We start from the raw sequence: 24,323 nt of genomic DNA, 5'->3' as shown, positions 1-24,323 counted from the left end.
ATTATTTACTGAACTGTATGTGTTGTCCTGCTTTTTTTTTTTTTTTTTAAAGTGTGTGTGCTTTTGCTGGCAGAAGTGCTCTGGCTTTTCTTCCCTGATTACAAATACGTTGCCAGGATGTGAACTTTGTACTAGCAGCAGTCTTGAGAGTTTGGGAAGCCTGTACAGAGAAAATACTTCACCATACCATAGAAACTAAGAAACCTTGCGAAATACGGCATAGGTATCTGCTCTCACAGCTGAAGAAATGTTTGGAAACTAACATACTGGCATGGGATCCTGTCAGTGTCATCACTGGTCTGGTGTCATCTTATGTGTGGAGGCTGAAGTGATAGGTGGTGTCTTAAACTATCCATGTGCTTGCCACAACTTCTTGTCAGTTATGCTGACCTGGATATTTTTGGTTGGTTTATTTGGTCTCCCTCAAGACTACCTAGGGCTGATTTTGGGTTTGTGTTTTTTTTTTGTATGTGATCTTTTAAAGGTAACAAGGCTTCAAGGCTCTTCCTTTTTATCAATAAATCTGAAAGAATCCATAACCTTACATTGTTAGAACAGCTCCTAGTTCAGATTCTTCCTTCTGTTGTCTTAAACAATCAGTGTAATATTTGCCTCTATTGCCTGTGTGTTATATGACTTCATTCTGTCTAAAAGAGCTCTGGCTTCTGAGCATTCTGCCTTAATTTGGATTCAGGTGAGAAGCATTCAGCTTTGAAAAAGTTAGTATGCTTCAAGTAAGACTTCTTAGTTCTGTGGGTATGGGGTTCCTCCCCTCCACCCCGACCCCATATTCATTCAGAGAAAGAAGACAAAATAAAGATGGAAACCAGCAGGCACTTAGCATAGCAATTGCACAAAACACATGTGTACGGATATTATTTTCCACTTTTATATCCTTGACAGAATGGTCAGTGAAGCATGAAAATATTTCCCTCTTCCTCCCGTCCTCTTCCTTTACAGCACTTACGCTGTTTAGACAATGTATTTAATTTTTAAGATGCTGAGTAGTTAACTAATAAAAACAATATTTTGAAGAGTATGTTTGATACTTCCTTCTTAAAATTAAATATTAACGTGGAATTATTTGACTTTGGTACTGACCCCATGCATCTGTTCACCTTATTGGGATATTTTACAAGGACAGTGGCAGGTGCAGGCAATTGCCCACTTCAGCAGTGCTTTGACATACTTGATCTGTTTCTCCTTCCCACAGGAAAAGCTTTGCCAGCAGAAGTATAATGTCTCCTGCATAATGATCATGCCCCAATACCAAAGGCAAGGATTTGGAAGGTTTCTCATTGATTTCAGTAAGTGAAGTGTTTTATTTACACTTGTGATCCAGGGAGCTGATGGCTGTTATAAGAAACTGTAACATATGAAACCTTGCTTTGTTGTTTTTATCAATAGATAATGGGATTCCTGTTTATATTTACATAGGATAGAAAAACTTCCTGAAGTGAAAAACTTACTGCTGCTCTGTTATTGTACTCAAGGAAATTGAGAATGAATCTCTCAGCAGTAATACTAGCTCACAAAGCTATTACCCTGAATGAATTGTCTAAATTACTTTCCATTTTGCCTTGCTCATTAGTATAAGAAGAGGCAATTATTTGTGATTAAAGCTAAGAAGGTGTTAGTCCAAGGCATTCTCTACATTCTAATGTTTCTAACTTAGTTCTTTAGCTGAAAGAAGATATGTTTTAGCTGAAGAATTGCTACATAGAAGGAATGTGTTTTGGTTTTTGTCTTAAAGTTCATCACTTCCTTAGTGGAAATTGTTACCAAAAAAAGTGTAGGTGCTCATGGCTGTATATGTACTCGCTGCTTTATTTTGCCGAGTTGCCTGACCTGTTAGAAAGCTTCAGGCACACTTGTTTAAATATAGATTTATTATTCCCCAAATCTTTAAGCTGCAATGAAACTCCAAACAAAATCGTCTAAAGAAACTTCTCAGCTACGTGTCCTCAGTACTACTGAACCCAACTTCCTACTGTAATTTAGAGGGAGGATAAGGAATTAGCTTATATTGTATGTGGTTAGTTTTCATTATTACTTATGTTTTTTAAAGCACTGTAGAATTACATGACAATAGAGATAGTTAATATAATAGGATTCTTGCCCTGAAGGTGTATGCAAGAACATTAAAATGCAGATAAAAATACATTGCAGTATAACAGCAGGACAAAGACAATAATTTGTAACTGTAGAGTTTTCAAGTTCTGTGTCTTGTAGTGTTCTGCCCAGCATGACTACACTGTAGAGTTCATAAAGATACTTAGTATGTCTCATCATGTATGGCTTTATAAACAGTCTTCACTATACCCCTGTGAGTGAGGTAAGGATGGTTCCGGACCACTTGATCCACCATTGAAATGTAGCCATCACTGGAGCGGAACACAACAGCTGTTCCATTTTGTGCCTTCTGCAACCTTATAGGAAAGGCAGTGAGAAGTACCGCATCTTTCTCGAACTGCGGAGTGAACTTAAAGCTTACTTAGGTAGAAATTGGCCCTATTTTAGGTTTAGGATCTCTTGCAAAAGGAGATGGGGAACTCTTACTGGGCACAACTGGTAAGTACTTCTAGGCTTTTTCTTTGGTTTTTACTCTGTGGTGTCTTTCAAAAAAAAGCACTCTCAACAAACATTATTCTGGTTGAGTTTGCAAAAGTTATGTCTACAAAACTGATGGTACAGCTATGAAACCCGTGGATTCCACAGAAGGTCTGGATATGGATATTCTGTCTCTCTGGATCCGTGCTCTGTCTGTTACTGTGAAATGTGCTATTTAATCTGGAAAAATCAATAGGGTGTTCTGTCCTCTTACGCTTCTGGAAAAATCTGGAAGCACATCGGGTTGTTTGAATCATTAGGATTTTTGTGATGACTTGCAACATGACCTAATGGTATCCTTAGCTTGAAGCTTATCTGGTGCTGCTATTACGCCTTTCCTCTTTGCAGACGTGTTCGTATCACAGGTATAGGCCGCAGCTGTATACATGCTGGGCATAGTCCAGAGACTAGCTTTAGCTTCTGCTGTGGCTAAGAGACTGCCCACTTTGTGAGCACACAGTCAGTCCTTCAGTACCTTTCCACAGTGTTTTCCCTTTGTTTTCTGGACAGAGGTTCCTGTAACTAACCGGGCATCAGACTGTCTCAGTTTCTGACAGAATGAAGAACCAAGAGGTGATGGAGAAAGTCTGGCTCTGTAGTGAGTGTGAGGTGCAAACTAAATGAAAGGTAGCAAGAGAACTGCTTGTGGCTGTTTTTCCCTAGGTGTAGAAAGGAAAGTAAAACTTCAAGGCTTGTTTTCGCTGGTTGTATTTATATCCTATTGCAGGGTGGAGGCTGAATGCCATTAAACGGGGCATCTGTGGCCCCATCTGGATTAGTGAGTCCAAAATCTGTCTTCACACAAAAAAAACTCAGAATCAATTATTTACTTTTTTTTCTTGGAATTTTATTTGTGTTTCTACCTCCTATATTGTAATTGATTGACTAACATCATCTTTGTACTTCATCCTTTCTGTTCACTTGTAGTCTCCTGAGAATAAGTTGCTCCAACTGGCTTGAGAAGATGGGATGTAGCAAAACCCCAGTTATTATTCTAAACTTGAACAGAGCAAGTTTAGAATACTTTAAGACATTTTTTGACAGTAACATTATCTAGATGGTCATGTTCTCATAAAGTTACTGGAAAATAAATGTTATGCTCTGAATGTTAAGTCTTCATTTGTCTTCATTTGGGTAACGCATCTAACCTGCTCTATTTTAAATTCTGTGAAGCAGTCACTGGTATCTGTCTCTCTTATAACAATAACCACAACAATTTTTAGACTAAAATAATAAAAATGTAACTGAGCGAGTAATTATCAGAAAATGATAGTTACAAACCACAAAAGGGAAAGTCTCAAGAACTGTGTGCAAGCAGTTGACTGCTCACATTACTTTGTATATATCTCAACATTTGACAGTTAGAAAGGCTGGAAAGAACGCAGCCGTAAGCCACTACACAACTTCTGCTTTGTCAGCAGTCTGGTAACAATGTAGTTTGTGGTACATAACTTGCTGCTTTTTCGGTAAGTGAAATGCATTTGTGTGTTCAGATTGTGATGCATTCCTTTGTCTTGAGCTAATTTAATCTTTACAGATGAGTCTATGTGGTCATCCTATAACTTGAGAAGGGAAAACAAATTATTTCATTTTGCTAAAAGAAAAATAGGTATTTGTCTGACTATTGATTATTTTTTTCTCAACTTAACTTTTCGCTAACTACATTTAAACTTAGCTGTATTTCAAATAGGAACTGATATGATACTGTTATTTCTTACTCTGTAGACACCAACATAAAGCTTTGTGTAAGGTCTATCTGTCTATCTTCAGGAATCTATAATCTCACATGTGGAAAAGAGATTTTTAGGAAGAGTACTTCAGTTTTTTGTGAGAAGAAAGCGTGCTGTAAAATGCTTGAGCTCTCTAGCTTGATCGTGTTCAGCAAAAATTTCATGTGTAGTTTTTTGTATGTCATTGGTCATTTAAATTAGAAATGTTATTTTTAAAAACACGATATATGCGTCTGTATTTGTTCTGGTTTTTAAAGCCTGGTAAGATTTTGGGGGGGGGGGGGGGGGGGTAGGGAAGTTATGGGTTTTGACTGTGATAGAAATTTGTTGGGCTGTTAAAAATGGAAAAAAAATGTAGTTCTAAATATTTATCAAATGGTGAAACTATTTGTTTCTAAAATTGCAGACTTGATAATGCTTCATTTTGCTTAATTCACTTTACTGTAAGATAAAATCAGTTTAACCTGTTTTGTTTTCTAGAAGCATGTCATACTGAAGACAAAATGGTTTACATGAAGTCTTCATTTTGTTTACACTGAGTATGCTTTATTAGATGTTATTTTATAACAGTCTGATTTTTCACATAGGGAACCTAGTTTTTACTTGGAGTGTATTTAAATGTACAAAAGCAGTTCGAGAAAAAGAATAAGGGCCTTAATTTGCTTGTTATATTTATACCTTCCTGCCTTCTACAGGACTGATAATTCTTGCCAAACTTCTTGGGTTTGGGCTTTTTTTGTTGTTTTCATTTCCTTGTTGTTCTTCTATTCTGTGAGGTTGACTGGATTGTGATTGCAGGATTGTACCTGAAGGAGAACAATTGACTTCTGCATGAATCTTTCGTATTTGCTGCAAACTAAATTTTGGGCAAGTAGGCTCCAGTTTAAGTTGATCCAGAAATAAACCAGAGAGCAGCCTTTTGCTCTACAAGATCCCATTCTGGGTTTGTTGCACTTCATGTCCATGTATAAGTCCATTTGTGGTGATACACAGCTATCATTCCTGTCACGAGGATTACGTATACTTGCATTTGGGCGAGTCTTTTTATGTCCTCTGTCAGTTCAGCCGGTTGCTGGTTTGGTTTTGACAGTGCAAGTACTGAAGCTACAGTGTTGTAGCTGCTCTTCTCCGTGCAGTCCCATTTCTTCTATAAACTTCAGCAGCTTCTCTATACAAGAAGTCTTTCTTTACTTTCTTGATCTGAGCTCTCACAAAGCCTAGGATCTTCATATGCTTTCTGTTTCTATTCATTAGGCTGCAGTGCCAAAAAGTATTAGTATTTCTTTATTTGGCATATCTAACACACAGAGTTCAGTATTTCTAGAATGGAATACTGCAGTATTTCGTATTTGTTTTCTGTAAGTTTAAAGCAATCCTTTGATTCACGCTTCCTCACAAAGCTCATCTCATCACAGTCCCGTATTTCTGCTTACTGGATTGCAAATTCCATGCTGGAGGCCCAGCAGCAGTGGGAGGAAAAAAATGCATGTGGCAATATTAGGATAAACCTTTACAACTGTGCTGGCTAGTATGTTGATTGTTCATTTGCATCACAGTAACAACTGGGTTCAACGCTGAGGAGCGAAGTCCTTGATAGCCTTCTGTTGTTTATCTTGTCCAATTGATTGTAGCAGTTTCTTCCTCCCCTTCTGAATGCCTTCTTTTGATTCGATTTATCTGTTCATTGTGAAATGATTAGTCTTGCCTGAGAGAGGAGACCTGTTTTAATGATGCTGGGATTCCATTTGGGCTACATATGTTCTTTGTTTTGGGTGTGTGGGGTTTTTTTGGTTTCACTTGTCTGTATGTTTAGGAAAGTTGGTGCTGACTTTTTGACCTTTTGTATCATTTATTGCGTGCAACTTTTAATGGCTTTGTTTTTTCCATTAGCTTGAACTAACCCCTGATTCCCTTCTGGGATGTGTAGCTCAGTTTTTTTTGTGAGGAAACCATGACAGGGGAAGACAATTCAAGCCTGGCAGTGGAAGAAACAAACAGAATTTGTATTACTTGAGGAGTTGTATTCTGGTGTAGGAAAAGTGGCTCTGTTAAATGTCTTTGTATCTAATGTGTAACACCAGGGAAGGCAAGTTTACAAGGGATGAGAGGAACAAAAAATTGGCTGTACAAGTAAAGGGAAAATAAACTGATCATGAAAAGTTATGTCTTCCCTCCTAAATACTTTAATAGGTAAGTATCAGAGCAATTGATAAAGGAGGACAGTACCATTACCGATATTTATAAATTGGTAACTGAGAGAGAGAGATCCACTTTTTTGCTCGAAGTCAGTGAGGTTAGTGGCAACATTCATTAGCCTACGTTGCTTGTCAATAGGAAACAGCTCAGCAAAGGCCTATGAACAAGATTTGGTAGGGTGGAGTGTTCATTTGCTGTTCCCAGCTTTGAAGAACTTGACTGAAGATCTGGAACTACAGCCTGTTTCTTTGATCTCAGTTCTAGTCCTGTCTTCTCCTCCACTGTAAATTCCTACAATCACTTGTCCACATGCAACCGTTTAGGGGCTTTTGTGCGCAAAAGCTGAATCAGTGAAATATTCTGGGCTAAAAGTGGGTGGGGAGTAAGGACAGATGTCCTCGAAGGTGTTTGTTAAACCCGGATCACGTAATGATCCTGCATGCGCTTTCACTGAGAAGTTAAGGGATGGTGATGGAGCAGTGAATAGGCAAAAAAAGGATGAATACCTTTGTAAAGTGCATTCTTGAATTCTTTCCAGTTTGCACTTGTTTCAGAAGATCTGCATCTCTATGCAAATGTGGAAGATCTCCATTGCTTAGGGCTCAGTCATGCAGAAGTGGTAAGAACTGTGGATTGAGTCCAGGGAATTACTTCAGGCACAAAAGCTGTCCCACAAGCATCGACATGTAACATAGACCTGTATTGACAGTGGGTTTATTTCTTATTGCCAGTGGTTTTGAGACAGTTTTGAAACAAGCTGAAAAAACTGCACTGCATGAAACCTAGGATAGTCTTCAGGCACAATTTAAGGAGATTGTGAAGAGTATGAGATTTTCTTCTGGTCTTTAGCGCAGTTTTGTTCTCCCTACAAGTTTGGTAAAGAGGTGGTCTAGGCTGTAAGATCAGTTTTTCTGTGAAGGGGAAGAGGTTTGATTTCTGCTAAGCTTGAAGAAAACCATGAATATTGTTCAAAAATAAAACTGCTTATTTCTGAATATGCTCAATTCAAACAGCATTTTCTCTTCTAGGATCAGCTAGTGATTTGAAACTTTTTCATGGCCCAAATACTTCAAAAGCTCTGTCTTCTGATACAGACAAAATCTTATTTTTTTTATTGAAAATAAGAACTTATTTTAGACAATTTTGGACCTAGTTTTCTCACTGATGTCCATTACTATGTCCTGGGTTTTTGCAGTGTCTTCAGAAGGAGTCAGGGTTGAGCTTTCCATGGCTAGTTGTGGTTTGGACAGTGTGCTCTTCTTCTAGTTCCATCTTTTCACGCTGCCTTTGTGGTGCTTGGTATATTAAGAAAGTTTGGAAATGTTGCTGTGCCAAAAGATTGATTTCATAACTCTCTTATCTCTGGTTCCTGCTGTAGTGTTTCTAGGCTTTCTGCTTTAACAGCAAATTAGGTTACTGTGCTGTGGAAACCTGAAAAGCAATGACTTTTTGTGAAGCACCAAGTTTATGCAGTCATCCAAAAAAAAAAAAAAAAAAAGTTGAACAAAAATTGAAGCTAGTAATGGACTAACACGTGACCTGTCATTTAGGGCAACATATGGCTGATGGATGATACTAGCATTTGAGAAAATGTCATCCCTGTTTTGAAGATGAGTAACTTTTTTAAAATACAATAAATGTGTTGGAATTAAGTGGTGGGATAGAGTAAAAATGCTGCCTGAGGCTTTTACAGTGGCTCTGAGAAAGTTATATCAGTAAAGGAAGAGCCTTGGAAAAGGTGAAAAATTTTCTTTACTGAAGGGCTTTAATTTTTTTGGTAGGAAGCTGGAATGAGGCAAACGAGCAAAGCCATTACAGTATGGAAATGGTGGTGTTTCTTCTTGCAACATTGCTTGAACACAGAAACAATGACAGACTATTAATAGAAGCACTAAAAGGGCAAAAGAGGGCAGAAGTAATGAAAAGACATACAGTTTTCTTCTTTGTTATAATGAATTCACACAATTTCTTTGCTGTGTAGCCTTGTGTTAAGTAGCTGTGTAGACTTGCCCTGTAGTAACAGGTGGAGGGGCACAACTGACTTAAAACTCTGTATTCAACTGGAAACAAGACACAGACCTCGAACTGAGAAAACTTGTGTTCTTTATACTAATTCATAAATTAACTTCTGGAAAACGAAGCTGACTGGGGAAAAAAGAAAAGGTAAAGGTGGATGCTGTAATGGAGCAAATCTGTTAGGAGAGGTCAGAGGAAGTGTATTCACATGTATGGCATGTAAATTCTGGTATGCTTACGGAACTGCTGGGAACTACTTCTGATACTTGCCTGCTGTTTAGAGCTAGACCGAAGCAGCAGTGGGCTGTAAGTGGTTGGATCTACTTCTTTGGTATGTGTTTATATAGAATTGATAGTCTAAATCCCTTAATCTGGTCATGGGAAATAATACAATTGGTCAGAAAGTAATATTTTTTAAAAACTACTTCAAGAAAATCAGAAGGAATGTTTTTTTGATGTATAATTACTTTACTCAAATATGGATATGAAGTAGATATAACATTTTAAAAAAAGAGGGTGGCTGTGGAATGATGAAGTCTTTCTGTAAACACCCTTACACTGTTCTTTTCCAAAGTCTGGTGTTAAGATGTTTTACAGTTTGCTGTAACAAATACTGAAATACAGCAGAAATACGATCTAGGAATAAGTTACTTACAGTTATACTTTTCTGTGCTCTGTAAACAGAATTGAGATGGGAATGAAGTGGAATTTTTTTTACGATAAAATTTATTTTAACCAAGAGCATTTCAGCATTCCCTTTCTCACATTACAGTCCCAAAAGAACTGTTTTGTTACTGCTGAGGGTGTGGCAAATGACGGAGGGTGAGAATGAGAGGCTGAGGGTGGAGAGGAACAGGATTTTTTTTTTAATAGGCTTTATTGGAAAAATGTGTTCTCAAACTATGCTTATGAAGTCAACACCACAGATTTAAGGATCTGTATAAAACAGGCCTGTGTCACTTACTACCTGTGGTGGCCCATATTGAATCATTCTGATTTGTTGGGGTTTTTTTTACTACTGACTTACTTGTGTACCCCAGTACAGAACACTGTCACGTCAATCTTGTGGTCATTTTTGTTGGTGTGTTTACAGATGTATTGTGTCCAAATGAAAGGTTGAATTATCTGCCTTTTTTCTTTTCTTTCTTTAAGAGGGAGTTGAAAATGTCTGTCTGTGGGAGCTGTGAATTTGTGAGGGAGCCTGAATGCTGCTGCTTATTTTATGTTCTTTTCTTGATGATTGATTATGTTGCTGACCTGAAGGCATGGGTTTGGCCTCTCCTAAGTAACTAATAAGGAACATTCTGTCAAGCTGAGATTTAGATGAGGGGGGAATAAAGATGGATTTTGAATCAAGCTTTGTTGACTTAAGATTATTCCAAGAAAATCAGCCTCTTGGGATTTCTTGGCATCGCTTTTATATAGCTTCAAGACAGTATGCATTTATCAGAACTGCAAAAGAAATCAGGCATGTCACTTCAGATATAGAAGCTAAGACTGTTTTAACTGAAGAGCATCTTTATTTTAGATAGCATTGAAAACGGCTAAAAGGCAAGGCCAAACATGGTAACAATGAAAACAAATGTTTGTTGGACAAAGCTGTCTTTATAGGGCCTTAGTGAACAGGAGAAGCCATCTGCCAAAGACTGGTGGCTGAAAACAGATTTTAATGAAGTAGTGCATCTTTAATGATCAGGAATTCCTACTTTTGACTGCAGAGTGTAGTTCTGTTGCAGCAAGTCAGTAGACAAACTGGGTATTTTGTAGCCTGTCACCCTGTTGTTGACGCACAGTGAGGCATCTCACCTCAATGAGAGAACCTTGTGGCTTTCTTAACTGATGTTTCTTCCAGTGCCATCGCTTTTAACAGGCAGTTCTGCCTTCTTGTAAAGAAATTTTTTTTTTGCTTGTTTACTGCTGTAACAGTAGATATTTAGCAGGTTGCCATGTCTTGGGCTTAGCTTTTTGAAGTGTGCTGTAATAAATGGATTTTTGTGTTTGGTGCTTGGTAGATAATGTGTGCTTTTTTTATCACGCAGTTTCTGTATCTGCTGGCTAACTAGGCATCACCATGAGATTCCCTCATAACCTCCTTCATATGTTGGTTCTTTCTTCTAAATCTTACTTGGTTAATTCCTTGTTCTACAGCATGCTTTAGTAGAGCAAATGAACAACAATGACGTTTTGCTGCTCGTGTAAGACAAAAATGCAGTTTGCATCTTCTGTTGTGCCTTATGAAGTATGTGTCGTGACCACTTACCTGAGCAAATAACAGTATTTGCAGTGATATCCTAGATGTGCCTTTTGACTTCTCAGTACTGACTCCCCATTTCGCTTTTGTTCACGTTCTTTAGTGTACTACTAGGCTATCTTTTGTAGGTATGAATAAAACAATGATAGGAAAAGCTCTCGGGCTCGAGAACTTGGTTATCTACTGTAAAACTGTTAAAACCATCCCTGCTATTGTTTTGTTCCAGGGCATCTGTCAGTTCCCAAGTGTGATAACAATTTTCCTTAGCCATGAATCTGGGAGAATTATGTTAACAGCCAGGTTAACGCTCTAGCTGAGAGTCAGACCTTGATGGTATGGATGCCATCTGTCTGTGCCGGTTGGCCCCAGTGCCATGTAAAGGTTCTGGGCGTATTCAGTTTACTTGTTATATTAGGCATAGCTGCCTAGGTCCATCTTCATGTCTTGTCAGTTGAGTCTTGTAGGAGTACGTAGAGCCTATAAGGTGACAAACAAGTAGTATTTTCTAATTAGCACGTTTGATATATTTTTTTTTTAACAACGGTATTTGTGCTGTCAACATCGAACACCAGAAGGTAATGGCAGTTCTTAAAGGAAATTTCCTTCAACAGTTACAGTTGTGTAAACAATTTACTGTTCAGTGTCACTTATTTAATAATTTAAAAATGTAAATTTAAATAATAACTTAAAACATTGCTTATAAAGTCGAGAACAATCCAGCCTTGTTAATGAACTTCTAAACTACTTAACCTACTGACAAATTTATTCATCCGATTGGTAGTCAGGACTGATGCCCTCTGTTGGATGCAAGTCTTGCTTTTAAGGGTACTTCAATTCCTCTTCTTGCTTATGCTTTCACTCCGCTTATAAGTAGTCCACTTTGTACACAGAACCACCACTCAAGGGGTTTACTGGCAACTGGCACAGGTAAAATAAGTGTTAGCCAATTAATTCACTCAAAGGGTACCTTTTGTTGGTCTGACTGTAATGCAGTCATCTTTACCTTTCCTTCCCTTCGTGAAGGGCGTTTGTTTAGTCCTAACCTCTTCTGTGAAGCTTTCTATAAAGGAACTAAAGGTTTTGGGCCCCCTGTGTTGAGTTTACTTGAGGATGTGGAGGGGAATGAGAGCAGGCATTATTTCTTGTAACAATAATGAAAGAATCTTTGGCTTACTCTGTTCATCACAAAGAAAGCTTTTCTTTAACCAGACAAAGAAGGAAAGAGAATGTAGCAGGTTGTTCACTGATCTAAGCATCTCAAGTTACAGCTAGTCTTTATTTTTTTTTTTATAGTGTTTGTGTGGATCTTGGCATTGGAGTCCTTTGAAGCTGCCTCAAAAGTGCTTTCAAAGAGGGTACTAACACCTATTTAAGGTCCTCTATCTTTGACCTTCCTCCCGTTGACATAGATAAGAACAGTTCAGAGGCGCACACAGACTAGTTATGGAAAAAACGGTAACATGAATTACAGTTTTAGGAATCTTAAGTCTTAATAAGCTCACACTTTCACCTTACCTATTTCTGCCTTCCACTCATGGTCATACCTCTGAACTTGGAATGCTGAGCTGACCTAACTGCCTTGAGCTGTCCTGTCTGAATACTCAGCTGTTTTGATTTTTCTGACTACCCTTTTGAACCTGTGTCTTCGCAACCTGTTCATATAATTTCAAAACAAAGTATTTGATCTTTTCTAAGACAAAAGGAAGTCTCTTAGGGTAACTTGAAATGCTGGTTTGAGGGAAATCTTCACTTTAGATACTGGTGTATTATAAAAACAGTTACTAGCACTTGCTGTTCTTTCAGATCTCTGGTTTGATACAGAACATTGCATGAAAACTTACAAGTTCTTCCTTTCCATATTAAGGGACTTATTTTACTTGGTTATGTTTCAAACAAAACAAAGTTTAATGGAAAAGTGCTTGATTCCATCTGTCCGAGTCTGGTTATTCATTTGTGGGGGCTGGCCTTTAAAGAGACTGAGAAGAACTCAGAACATGCAAGGGCAAGTAGTTCACTGGTTGCTGCTTTTGTTATGGATAGATTCTCATGAATACGTTTTCTTCTGACACAAATATTGATAAGATATAAATAGGAGTTGAACAGTGCTGATTACATAAGGGCAATCTTTTCAGCACAAACTATTGCTTACGACTTACAGAAAGGCTCCATTTTATGGCTAGGGGCCTCTGAGAAGTAGATCTCAAGCTGTTTCCAACTTCTGGCAGTAGTTTGGATTTTGTTGCGGCTCTTGTCTGCTCAGGGTTTTCAGCAGTGCATTGGCATCTTTAAAGTGTGTATCTGGAAGGCTTTCATAAGTAACTTGATTCTGTTTTCGGTATGAGAGTTACTTCAGTGGTGTTGGGATATCTTTGCTGTGTGCGGAAGCGTATGTGAATGTTTATATGTGTGATTGTGATGTGCATGCATAACTGTGAACCTGAGATTGACAAGTTTAAGTTATACAGTGCATGAAGAAAAGCTATTATCCTTATAAATCAGACTGAAGTCCAGAATGCTAGCATAGCGTTAATTTCTCATTTTGCTGATGTAGTGTGTATGTTTCTAAATGGACTTCTGCTGTGAAGGGTACATTCAGTCTACAACTGGGGAAAGATCAGTAGGCTAAAATCTGTTCTTACGATCCAAGCAACCTGCTCCTATTTGACTCCCATTTTCATGACATCAGTATACTGTTCCTATCCCTTTGCTCTGGTCAGTGGTGATACTTTTGATCCGACTTCACTGGCAGATAGGCTAGATCAGTGGACTTCATTGCTGACTGCTTAAGTGCGTAACATGATGAGGTGAATAACTGATATGAGCCAAATGCTTAATTGCATGTATTGTTGCTCTGATTTGCAATGCAGTTAATCTGTACAGCTGGTGCAGAGGTGCACCATGCATTTGAGGTCCAGTGTTCCTGTTTATTATGTAATTGCTCTGGACCAAGCGATTAGTTGAAATACCTGTGACTTTGTCATCTGTTATTTAAACAGCTGTGAGTATATATAGTTTAGAGGGCATATTCATGCTAGATATAATACTTCCTGATAGGAAAATAGTGTTTAAAATGGGCAGAAATGCATCTACAGTGTTAATATAAAAAACACAAAAGTGTTGAACTTTCCCCAATCTTTGTCTGGATACAAGATCATAGAAGTGCTCTCCAAGATGAATCCTAAATAATAGGAGAATATATTTGCCTCTTGGTGAATTTTCTTATAATTGTCTATCTTAACACTTCATGGAGACCCATACTTGTTTAAAGTATTGTTTTCACTTTTTCATAACAGTAGAATAACATACAAATGCAGTGACCTTTGCTGTAAACTCAGTACACTGTAAAATATGATGGAATATTTGTATTAGTTTCTTGTACTGAGCAGTATTCAGACTAAATGGTAGGAAATGGAACAAGACACTGCATTTTAGAGCTGTGTGATAGTGGTTAAGGAGAAATAAGTTTGTGTACGACTAATTCTGTTCCTAATTCAGCATGAGCATTTTGGAGCACAGCATAGAAGGAGGGAGCATGTTGATGGATTCTTAGTTCAGAAAGTGATTGAACTATGTTCGGGAATCAAAAGACAGCAGGTGAAGTTGCTGGTCAAGTAGGAAGTCTTGAAGTGAGGTGGAGTAGCCTTGTGTCCAGCTTCTATTTAATGAACACGTGGATAGCACCGATGACCAAGATGTGCAAACCTGGCAGTCTAATGGAACAGTTGGCCCAGAATGGGGTGTCCTGAGGGTCTGGAGAGCTGTTTAGAGTTGTCACAACAACCATGATGGTGATGTGTCACAGGCACCAGTTGGATTGACCACACTGGCACATCAGAAACTAACTTGGACAGAACTTCTAGGGGAATAAGTAGCCATCCAGGTCTTGGGCTTCTTGGAGAGTGGGGTTTGCAAGAGACAATGTGATTGGGTTGGGCAGGGAAAGGAGGCCCTCTTGCACTGTGTTTGAGATCCCATTATTCCAGTTTCTCAAGTCCTGAAGACAAAAAGGAGGAATTAGAAGACTGTACTCTGTCATAGAGCTGTAACCTCATTGGGGTTACAGAGGTGCAGTGGGGTAGCTCAGAAGACTGGACTGCTGCAATAGATGGTAATAGTCTCTTGAGGAAGGGCAGACAGGGAAGCCAAGGAAGGGAGGTTGTGCTCTACACAAAGGAATGACTTGGAAGCATGGAGCTCTGCTATGGGATGGGTGATAGGCCTGTCAGGTCCCTATGCCTCAGAATCAGAGGATAGGGTGGCAATCATGAATACTGTGGTGGGCATTTGTTACAGACAGCCTGATCAAAAAAGGAAGAGGATGAACCTTCCAAGCAACTGGATGACATCTGCTAGTGGAAGGCCCTTGTTCTCAAGGACTACTTGAAACACTGTGCTCAAGGGCAGCACAGCAGGATACAAGCAGTCCAGCAGATTTCTGCAGGGTGTTTGGGACAATATTTTGACACAGATTTTGGAAGGACCAGCTAGGGTAAATGCTTTGCTGGTTCTGCTACTCACAAACAAAGAGGAATTGATCAGGGAAGTAATAGTCAGTGGCAGCCCAGGCTGTAGTGGCTGTGAGATAGTAGGGTTTCATATCCTGAGGGAAATGAGGAGGGCAACTAGCAGACTAAGGCCCAAAATTTTACCTTGTTTAGAGAACTGGTAAGTGGTGTCCTGTAAGAGGCTGCTGTGCGGGGCAAAGGAGCACAAGGCACATTGATCTCCAAAGACAGTTTTCTCAAACTGCAAAAATGACTCATTCTAATGTTCTTGAAAATAGCAGGCATGACAGTAAGTCTGCTAGGCTGCAGGAAGAGCTCCTGACTTGAGCAAAACAGAAGTCTACAGAAGGTACTGGTATCGATTACATGTGCAGGAATGGAATTAAGCCAAAGCTTGGTTGGAGTTGAAACTGAGGGATGTGGAGAGCAACAGGAGAGCTCTTACAAGTATGTGGACAGCCAAAGGAAGAGTAAGCAGAACATGGCCCTGCTGCTGAATGGAGTAGGCATTGTGTAACAACATGGGGATGCGGTGGAGATCTCAGAAGGGATCTGAGGTACTCAGTACTTTCTTTGCCTTGGCTTTCGCTGACAGGGCCTGTTCTCAGGTGTGGCAGAATTTAAGGAGCAGAGAGAGATGCCATCCATGGTAGAGGAAGATCAAGTTACAGAGTACTTAAGTAAAATGGACATATACAGACTCATAGGACCAGGTGAGATTCACCCAAGGGAACTGGCTTACATGATTGTGAGACCTCTTCCTATCATCTGTGAGAAGTCATGGCAGCTGGGGAACATCCTCAGTAACTGAAAGGTGGCAAATGTTACATGCATTTTCAAAAAAGACAAGAGTGGACAACTACAACAATGAGTGAAATAAATGGATTTGTATCATCATGATATTACGAAGATGATAGAACATTTGACTTGGTATAAGTCACATAACAAATGCTAAGGTGCTTCTGGATCTATATTAAATTCTGTCTGCAGGTATTTCTACACATGCCGTCTTCTGAAACTTCTGTTAGCATTAGATTAGCTCATGGTAGGAGAACTTAATTTGTAAGTAAACTTCAGGAAGTTTGGAAGTGAAGTGCTGTCAGCAGGCTGTCATTTAAGTGCTGTGTTGCATAGGTGCATTTTGAACTGGACTTGATATGGTACTCAACACTGGCAGCTTTCTTCAAGCCTATTTATAGGATCAGTGATGTATTACTATTGTTAGTATAGCTGAACAGGTTCAGAAAGATAAAATGGAGTTTAGTTGTGCATTGACAGCAATTCTGTGTAGCTGTTCAAATTAATTTGATTGTGGTGGCCTTAGTGCACAGCTGGAGAGCAAGCATGTCCCTTAGAATAGCAACAGTGCTTCTGTCTTTGTTGTCTGTCTTGTCCTTGATTAACAGGCAGTTAAGCCATTTACAACTCAGCGGCTGAATACCAGTACATACAGATGACATATCTCATAGGCAAACTGAAGCTGGTGACGGTTTACCTTACTATGACATGCTGTATGTTGTAGCAGCTCAGTAGCTGTTTCATGACTCTGTGAGAGCTGACAACCTGACAGTTGTTCTAAGCTATGTCATTCCTGTTTGTGAGTTGAAACCTGTTTTTAAAATGGGCTTTCTATGCAGGCAAGGCTTGAGCAAGTTTGGAACCATTTAAGTTTGCTATTGTGTTTTATTGTGAGGTGAATTACAGTGGCAAAAGAGACTTAATTTTGGAAGCCAAGGTTGATAGATTTGAATTTGGTTCTTCATATGGTTTATTCCCCACCCTGATTCTCAGTCATTATCTATTACAAGAATACCATCTGACTTTCTGGGTTTAAAAATTATTGGAAGATTATTCAGATGTGATAATATAGTTTCATCTGTTTTGTGGGTATTTTAATACATAAGCAATAAATTAATGCTTTTGCAATGATACTTCTCTTAAATTTTGATCTTTGTACTTTAAAAGGTGGAGAGTCTTTTTCTTCCATGTAAATAAAGTAAAGAGTCACAATAGAAATTTTCTTCTTTGAAGCAAGGTACCATGATGGTGATCAAGCAATTTTACTGGGAATCATGGAAGATGATAGCCTAAAAAGCACAAAAGGAAGCTGTCTTGATGAAGCCCTGCTGAATAGAATAAAGATTTCCTATTTGCCAAGTCCACTGCTGTTCAAAGTCCAATAAGTTATAGTGGCAGGGTTACTGCTGAAAGACTTAGGAGTTATTCTAATCTAGGGACCTGTGCTATGTTGCATTTTATGTACTGTTCTTGTGCTCTGTAAGAGTTGGTCCTATTTGAGAGCTTTGTGTGTTATGTTTATTAATAATTCTGTGAATGTGGAGGGATGAAATGGGATGTAATCATTTCTCTGTAATGAGTGTTTGCAGTGAAGCAAAGCTCTGCTGCTTTTCTTGCATTAAACTACCACCAGTGTGGTTCTTTTTTTTGAAAGAAACACTGCATTTGACTGCAGCTTTTCTTTAAGGTAAAGGCCAATCTAATCTGCAGATGATTTAAAAAAAAAAAAGTGAAGATCTAAGTTTGAATTACAAAATTTGAGTGAAGAGTTGTGTTCTCTGGAACAGCTAGGATGATCCAAGATGAGGACTCTGGAATACTCTGGTAGTACACATCCTAACTTTAAGATGTTTGTCTTTTTGGTTTTTTGTAAAGTTGAGTTCTGTCTCAGTTACAAGAACATAACAGACTTTCTTCACTAGTGTTCGTAACTTTCTTATTCAGAGAGATTAATATTATTGATTTCCTAGAAAGTGATACTGAATATGACTTCTTTAGTAAGATCAGAACTGCGTTTTATCTCCAGTGCGTTATGTGATTGATAGATAAAACTGTTTCCTAAATCACGGGCTCTCAGATAAATTTCTTTTAAGTTTTTCAGTGTAAACTATTACTTCCAGCTTTTTGTAGCAAACAAAAAAATCTATCCAAGCTGAAATGTAGGACTCGTGAATCCCTACCCTCAGGGTCCACTTCGAAGACTCTCTTTGTTTTAATTTTTAACTTGCGTAAGTGGAAAAACAAATACGTGAATTTGTTGCTAGTAGCACTGGAGAAAGGAACTGCAATTTGTAAGTACTTGTCCAGGTACGGAATGAGATTCAGTACTCTATTTGCCATTCAGGCATGATTTGCTGATTCTATCTGTTTCTGCTGAAGACTATGCAATGCATTGCAATGCGATGCAATGAGGTGAAAGATATTTTCAGAGCAATAGTTAAACATCATATGTGATGTCCCCACAAGAGTGAAGTGCCTCTCTTTGAGGCACTGTTCTCAGAGAACCTGCCTACCTGTAAGCAGTGAAGTTCAAGGAGTGGAGGAATTGTGCTAGATCAGCACAGTGTCCATTGCGTATGGCACAGTGTCTGTTGTGTGTGGTGAGGTTGATCTGTCAGACGCTCCATTAAGGGAGCACGGGGATAGTAGAACACAGGAAATTATACTAGAGATTCAGCTGCTGGCATTTTCCAGAGTATATTGCATTGAAACTGCCTCAGGATGCTCTGGGTGGATTGTATTTTGGCTATGTTGAATTTTCAATAAAATGTACAATTGTATTGCCCATTGGAGATTGCAAGAGATGTTGTGATACTTTCATAAAAAGAGGACTAATATACTTAACTTTACAAGTCAAATATAGCCCTCTATTTCACCTTCTCAGAACCTACTCTGCTACAGTTACTTATTCTCCAAAGTGTGGATGCTAACCAACCGACTATTGCTTACTCTTAAGCTAAACAAACTGATCTTTGTACTTAATATAAAATACAGCATTCTAGAATTGTTCCAGGATATAAAGTTTCTTAGAAATAGTAAACACAATTATATCAGAAATACTTGTTCAAAACCTTCATATTAGCTAAGTTCTCTTGCTTTTCAGATGAATAGGAAACCACTAATGAAGTGTTCGTTCAATCTTGTGCAATATGCATACCACAGTTCAACTACTTCTGTGTAACTGAGCCACAGTGTGGCCATGCTCTCTTGTGTGCACACAAACGAGTGTAATTCAAACACCTATATCCAGGTTGCAAATGGGCTGGAGGGAAGGGAGGACAAGATTGGGGTTTTTAGTTTTGTGGTTTACTTGAATCAAGTTAAATTACTCAGCTTACTTGAAAATCTAATGACTTTATAATGACTGTGGTTAGTTAAACACCCTAAAAAAAAACGGGATTTTTTTTTTAAAAAAACCCGGATTTTTTTTTTTTTTTTAGCTAGATCTCTTTTCTTTGACTATTCATCAGAAATGAAATGATAAATTGATTTGTTCGTTGCTGTAGAATATAAAGCATACATAGAGAGCACACAGATTGCAGGAGAGTCCTTAAAGAATATCTTCAAACTTCATTTGACAACTTCTGACAATTTTAGTTTGTTCGCTTGGTCTTTCTCAGTATACCAGTTCAATTATTTAGTGTCTTTGTTTGCTGCTTCTTCCTATGCCACCGGCCTCTAAGTAATCTGCATCTCTGTTGTCTTAAACCTTTGAGGGTTAGCCTGCCTTTGCTACCACATTAAAAGCAAAGGGACAAGCCTGTATTTCTTCAATAGATAATAAAATTCAATTCAGCTGTCTCAAGCTAAATCGTATCCGCCTTACTTAAAACCATGGAGTGGTTTATGCTTAATATTAGAAAGCTAAGGTAGCAAAGTTTGGAAGTGTGTATGACAGGGAAAGAAGGATGTGTCTTGGGGATTTGGAGATAAAAGAGGCTTAGTAATGCAATAGCTGCTCATGGGAGTTTGTACCTTGAAGTATGCATAAAATGCTTTCATGCCATAGGACTGAAAGGGAGCTGATACGATCCCGATTTTTAGGAGATTTTCAGGAGACAGCTAGGGAAGATACAAGTCAGTTCACATCGGTACCAGGCATATTAGTGGACATGACAATAAAGACTTGTACTAGTGAATACATAGGTAAATGCAGTGAATGGAGGAGGAAGATAGACTCTGTGCTGCTTGCAAAAGACAGCGATACTTAACAAGTCTTACCAACTTCTTAGAAAATGCCAAAAAGTGTGGGGATGATACACATCTGCCGGGTTCCATTTGTTTGGACAGAGCCAGATTAATTCTGTTTGCATGTGAGTTTCACAAGATGGTTGCCTGTTTTAGTCTGTCCCTTGGATTTTTCTGTTGGCTACTGTCAGAACAGCGTACTATTAAGCTGGACCTCTGATCTCACGCTGTTTAATTTGTTTTAAGAGACAGAACTGAGCATCACAAAATCAGTAGTTAACTAACTGAAAGTTTCTGGAGACTGGCACAGATGTATTAAAGTTATTGTTTTCACATAAGTGCGTTGTGGACTCTGCTGTAGCTATTTCAGGGGAGTTATGTACTAGGAATGCTGTAGATTGAAATTACAAGATACTGCTCAAGTTAATTTCTTTAAATGTATGGTTTAATGTCTGATTATCTCTTAAATTCGTGTTGAAGGCGTAATATATATGCATCTTATACTAACTTTCCTTTTCTCAGATTTAATTTCTTCTAATTGTTTTAAATCTTGAAAAAGATAAAACCTTAGTAGTTCTGGGGAGGTTTGCATGACAAAAACCAAAGGCTGTAAATAGCATGTTGCTTCATGATGAAGGCTGGAGATAAGGCAAGAAATAAAAATCATTAATGGTATTTTTGCTGTTTAATTTTGTGATACTATCACTCATATGCCCAGAAGATAAGATAGACAACTCTTTGTTCTTCTAGATTAGGTCCTATATTTTGTTGTGGGTTTTTTTTTTGTGTAACATACAGTCTGACTTGTTTACTCTTGGGGGGGGTGGGGAGGAGCTATATTTTTGTTCTCTGAATGTTGCTGTTGTTCATAGTCTTGTGTAGGGGTTATAGTTTAAGAAAGTTCTTTCAGGTTTCCAATTTGAGGCTATCCATTATTAAGATTAGACAGACACAATGACACTGGGGGTATCTGTTTAACAGGGGCATATTGTACTCATTTCAGATGCTTCAGGATAGATACACGAGCTACCGAGATCAGTGTTTTTTATTTACCTGCAACTTAGATCAATTATTTGGCGTCTCTTTGGTAAGTTTAATTTAATAGATGTCATTCAAATCGCAGAATCGGTTAAGAGAAACTTTCCATTCAGTGCTCGCTACGTGTAACTGAGACTGTTACCTCTGATTTATATTTTTGATCCTATAGAATGTGAGTATCTTGGATAAGCATAGGTTATATTGTAGAATGGAAGGAGAAGAATACCGACAGATGTTATTGTCATGCAGGTGAAGTTTCACTGCCTTAATGTAGAGTAAAACCGTGTGAAAATGACCACTAAGAACTAGTCTCAAAGTCCCCAGCCATTGGAAGGAGCCGATGAGCAAGGATAGGCTAGTAAAACTCTAAAGCTACTTGTGGTTGCCTAACTAATGATTCCAAAGTCTTGATAGTGGTTTCTTATTAAGCCTCGTAAGATGTTTACCAAGAAAGTATAGTTATAGCCCTGTTACGTATGAGGAAAATGGAAGTGGAGGAAGAAAGTTCTTGTCAAAGTAATTTTAAAGTATAGTGAAATACAAGAATCACATCCAGGTCTTGTAAACAGCCTACAAACACCTTCTATTAGTGCCCAAGTTTTCTTGAATGTGAAGTTGGTAGGTTAAACTGTAAAGTTACTTGAAGCAACTGTAAGTTCTCCTCATGGATTTATTTTAAAAATCTAGGTTATTCTCCCTCTCTTCCTGTGTTGAGACTTGTATCACTACTTGTACTGCTACAGTTTTGCATGTTTTTCTGTAGGCAATGATGTCTTAGTATAAAACCTGTCTTTATATGTTGTAAACAAGCTGATCCAAAATTCTTTCTTGGTACAAGTGAAGCTTTGTCTAAAATTATGCAGAATAGGCTATATGCTGTAGGTCTCCTTTTGTGCAGCTGGAAGTAAAAAAACAATTCTTTACCTTCAAACTATTCAGGATGCAATCTGGTTTTGAATGCGACGTTTGGCTTTTCCTGTCAATAACAGTTACATGTAGTACTAAGATGTATCATCTAGTTACAAAAAACTTTAATATGCTGCAACTTCAAATGTTAAAACACATTCCTTTTCTTCAGTTTTAAGGTAGCTTTTCTTCTGTAAAACAGAATAAATTTACTTGCTGAGTTTCCAGTGGTACCATGCAGACGTAGGCAGGCTTTACGTAGGCGTCAGTGTGCTATGTAGAAGTAGGCAGATGTGGGATGGTGTTCCTCCTGAAGCTCTGGCATTTTATCATAAATCATGTTAATAGGTATGAAGGGCACACTACTTATTTCAGTATCTACGTTGTTACCTATCACTTGGAATGTAGTAGGATGTCTGCTTTTCTGTGTAAACATTTTTATGCAAACTGGAGGTTAGAGTATGATGACCAGTGCATATATATTTTCCAAACTCTGTTGACCTTTTGTATTGCTCCCAAAAAAGGGAAGACCGTTGTTTCAGGCTGAGTAAATATACATGTATGTATGTGTGCATTTCATATTTTTATATATATATAAAAAAATAATGTGTTTACATTTTGTATATGGTAGAACATACAGCAAAATAAGGAAACAGCCACTGCTTCACTCAAAGCTGGATGTTAATCATACGTTTTTAATTTATAGCTACCTTGACGAGGAGAAACTTGTGAAGATGTCAAGAGGATTTGTTTAGCAAATGTGACGTGGCCGTACTAGATATGTTTTAAAGGAATCTTTTTGAAAAATAAAATGAGGGATTCCAACTCTAAAAAAAAAAAAAAAGTATTTAAGAATATTGGAAGGCAAAAGAACCATATATGTTGGTGGATTCCAAATGACTTTGAGTAATGTAATTGCATAAGCATGATGTCTATGCTTATGGTGGAATAAGCTTTTTGTAAGCCTGATGTTTAAGGCCCATGTTTTGGTAGTGTTTGTAAAGGCACAGTGCAGAATATGTATCATGGAGGGATGAATTACCGTGAAAGGATACATTTTATTAATTAAAGAACCATATATGTTGGTGGATTCCAAATGACTTTGAGTAATGTAATTGCATAAGCATGATGTCTATGCTTATGGTGGAATAAGCTTTTTGTAAGCCTGATGTTTAAGGCCCATGTTTTGGTAGTGTTTGTAAAGGCACAGTGCAGAATATGTATCATGGAGGGATGAATTACCGTGAAAGGATACATTTTATTAATTGTGTTATTTTTTCTCTTTCTCCTGAATTAGTTTTAATGGTGGCAAATACCAGACTTCTTCTGTTATCTCCAAGCAGGTGTGTTCTACTTTAAATTGTAAAAGCTTCTTAAAGCTGAAGAGAGTTAAAAAGGACTTACAACATACACAGAATATAAAATGAAGGTGGTGTATTGTATAATAGCTGATCGGTTACTGTCTTGAAGACTGCAAACTGGAATTATGTGAATGTTCTTAAACGTGAATTAAGGGAGATTATTTTTTAATTATTTCTCCTAAGTAATTCTCCTAGTAATTCAACTTGTGAATTATATGTCACCCCTGAAATAAAACAACTAACTTTAATCAAAAACTTATGTCATCTGGGACTTCTTGAAGAAAACTGACTTAACTGATATTATCCATGACACTTCCTCTTGAGATTCTTCTGAAAATTCTTGGCTTCAGTGACGTAACTCAGGTGTGAAAGTTTCTCAAAAGGCCAGACAGTTGTAGTTCTACATGAGATCATGTATGATGAGACCTGTTCTGAAACGTGTTGGCTTTTTCTTTCCTCCTTGCCTTATGATTAGAAGGGGGGGGTTAGTTAATGTTTGATTCTCATAACATAAGATCTGAGTCTCTTACAAGGATTTAATCTTTTTCTATGTCACTATAATGATGAAAACCAATGTCTTTCATGGATAGGATTTCTTTAATCGCAAGAGTTACCAATAGTGTAAACAGTCATGCTGATCTTTCTATTAATACCAACTTTCTTAAGGAGTAGTTAAAATTCTTTAGTTTTGTTATCTCAGTAAGGTATTCTGTTTCTTTTCCTT

General features: G+C 38.0%; 1 protein-coding gene across 1 annotated transcript in view; it reads left to right on the top strand.

Moving 5' to 3' along the window:
* Positions 1-24,323, top strand: part of KAT6B (lysine acetyltransferase 6B) — a 118,888-nt gene that overhangs the window by 83,880 nt on the left and 10,685 nt on the right. The window contains 1 exon segment of the mRNA XM_009277646.1: positions 1,214-1,307. Coding sequence (XP_009275921.1) covers positions 1,214-1,307 — 94 coding nt within the window.

Source organism: Aptenodytes forsteri, unplaced genomic scaffold (genome assembly GCF_000699145.1).
Source record: "Aptenodytes forsteri isolate BGI_AS27 unplaced genomic scaffold, ASM69914v1 Scaffold15, whole genome shotgun sequence".
In the NCBI taxonomy this organism is placed as follows: Eukaryota; Metazoa; Chordata; class Aves; order Sphenisciformes; family Spheniscidae; genus Aptenodytes; species Aptenodytes forsteri.
The sequence above is the reverse complement of the archived record's forward strand: the minus strand, read 5'-3'. Positions and strand labels throughout refer to the sequence as shown.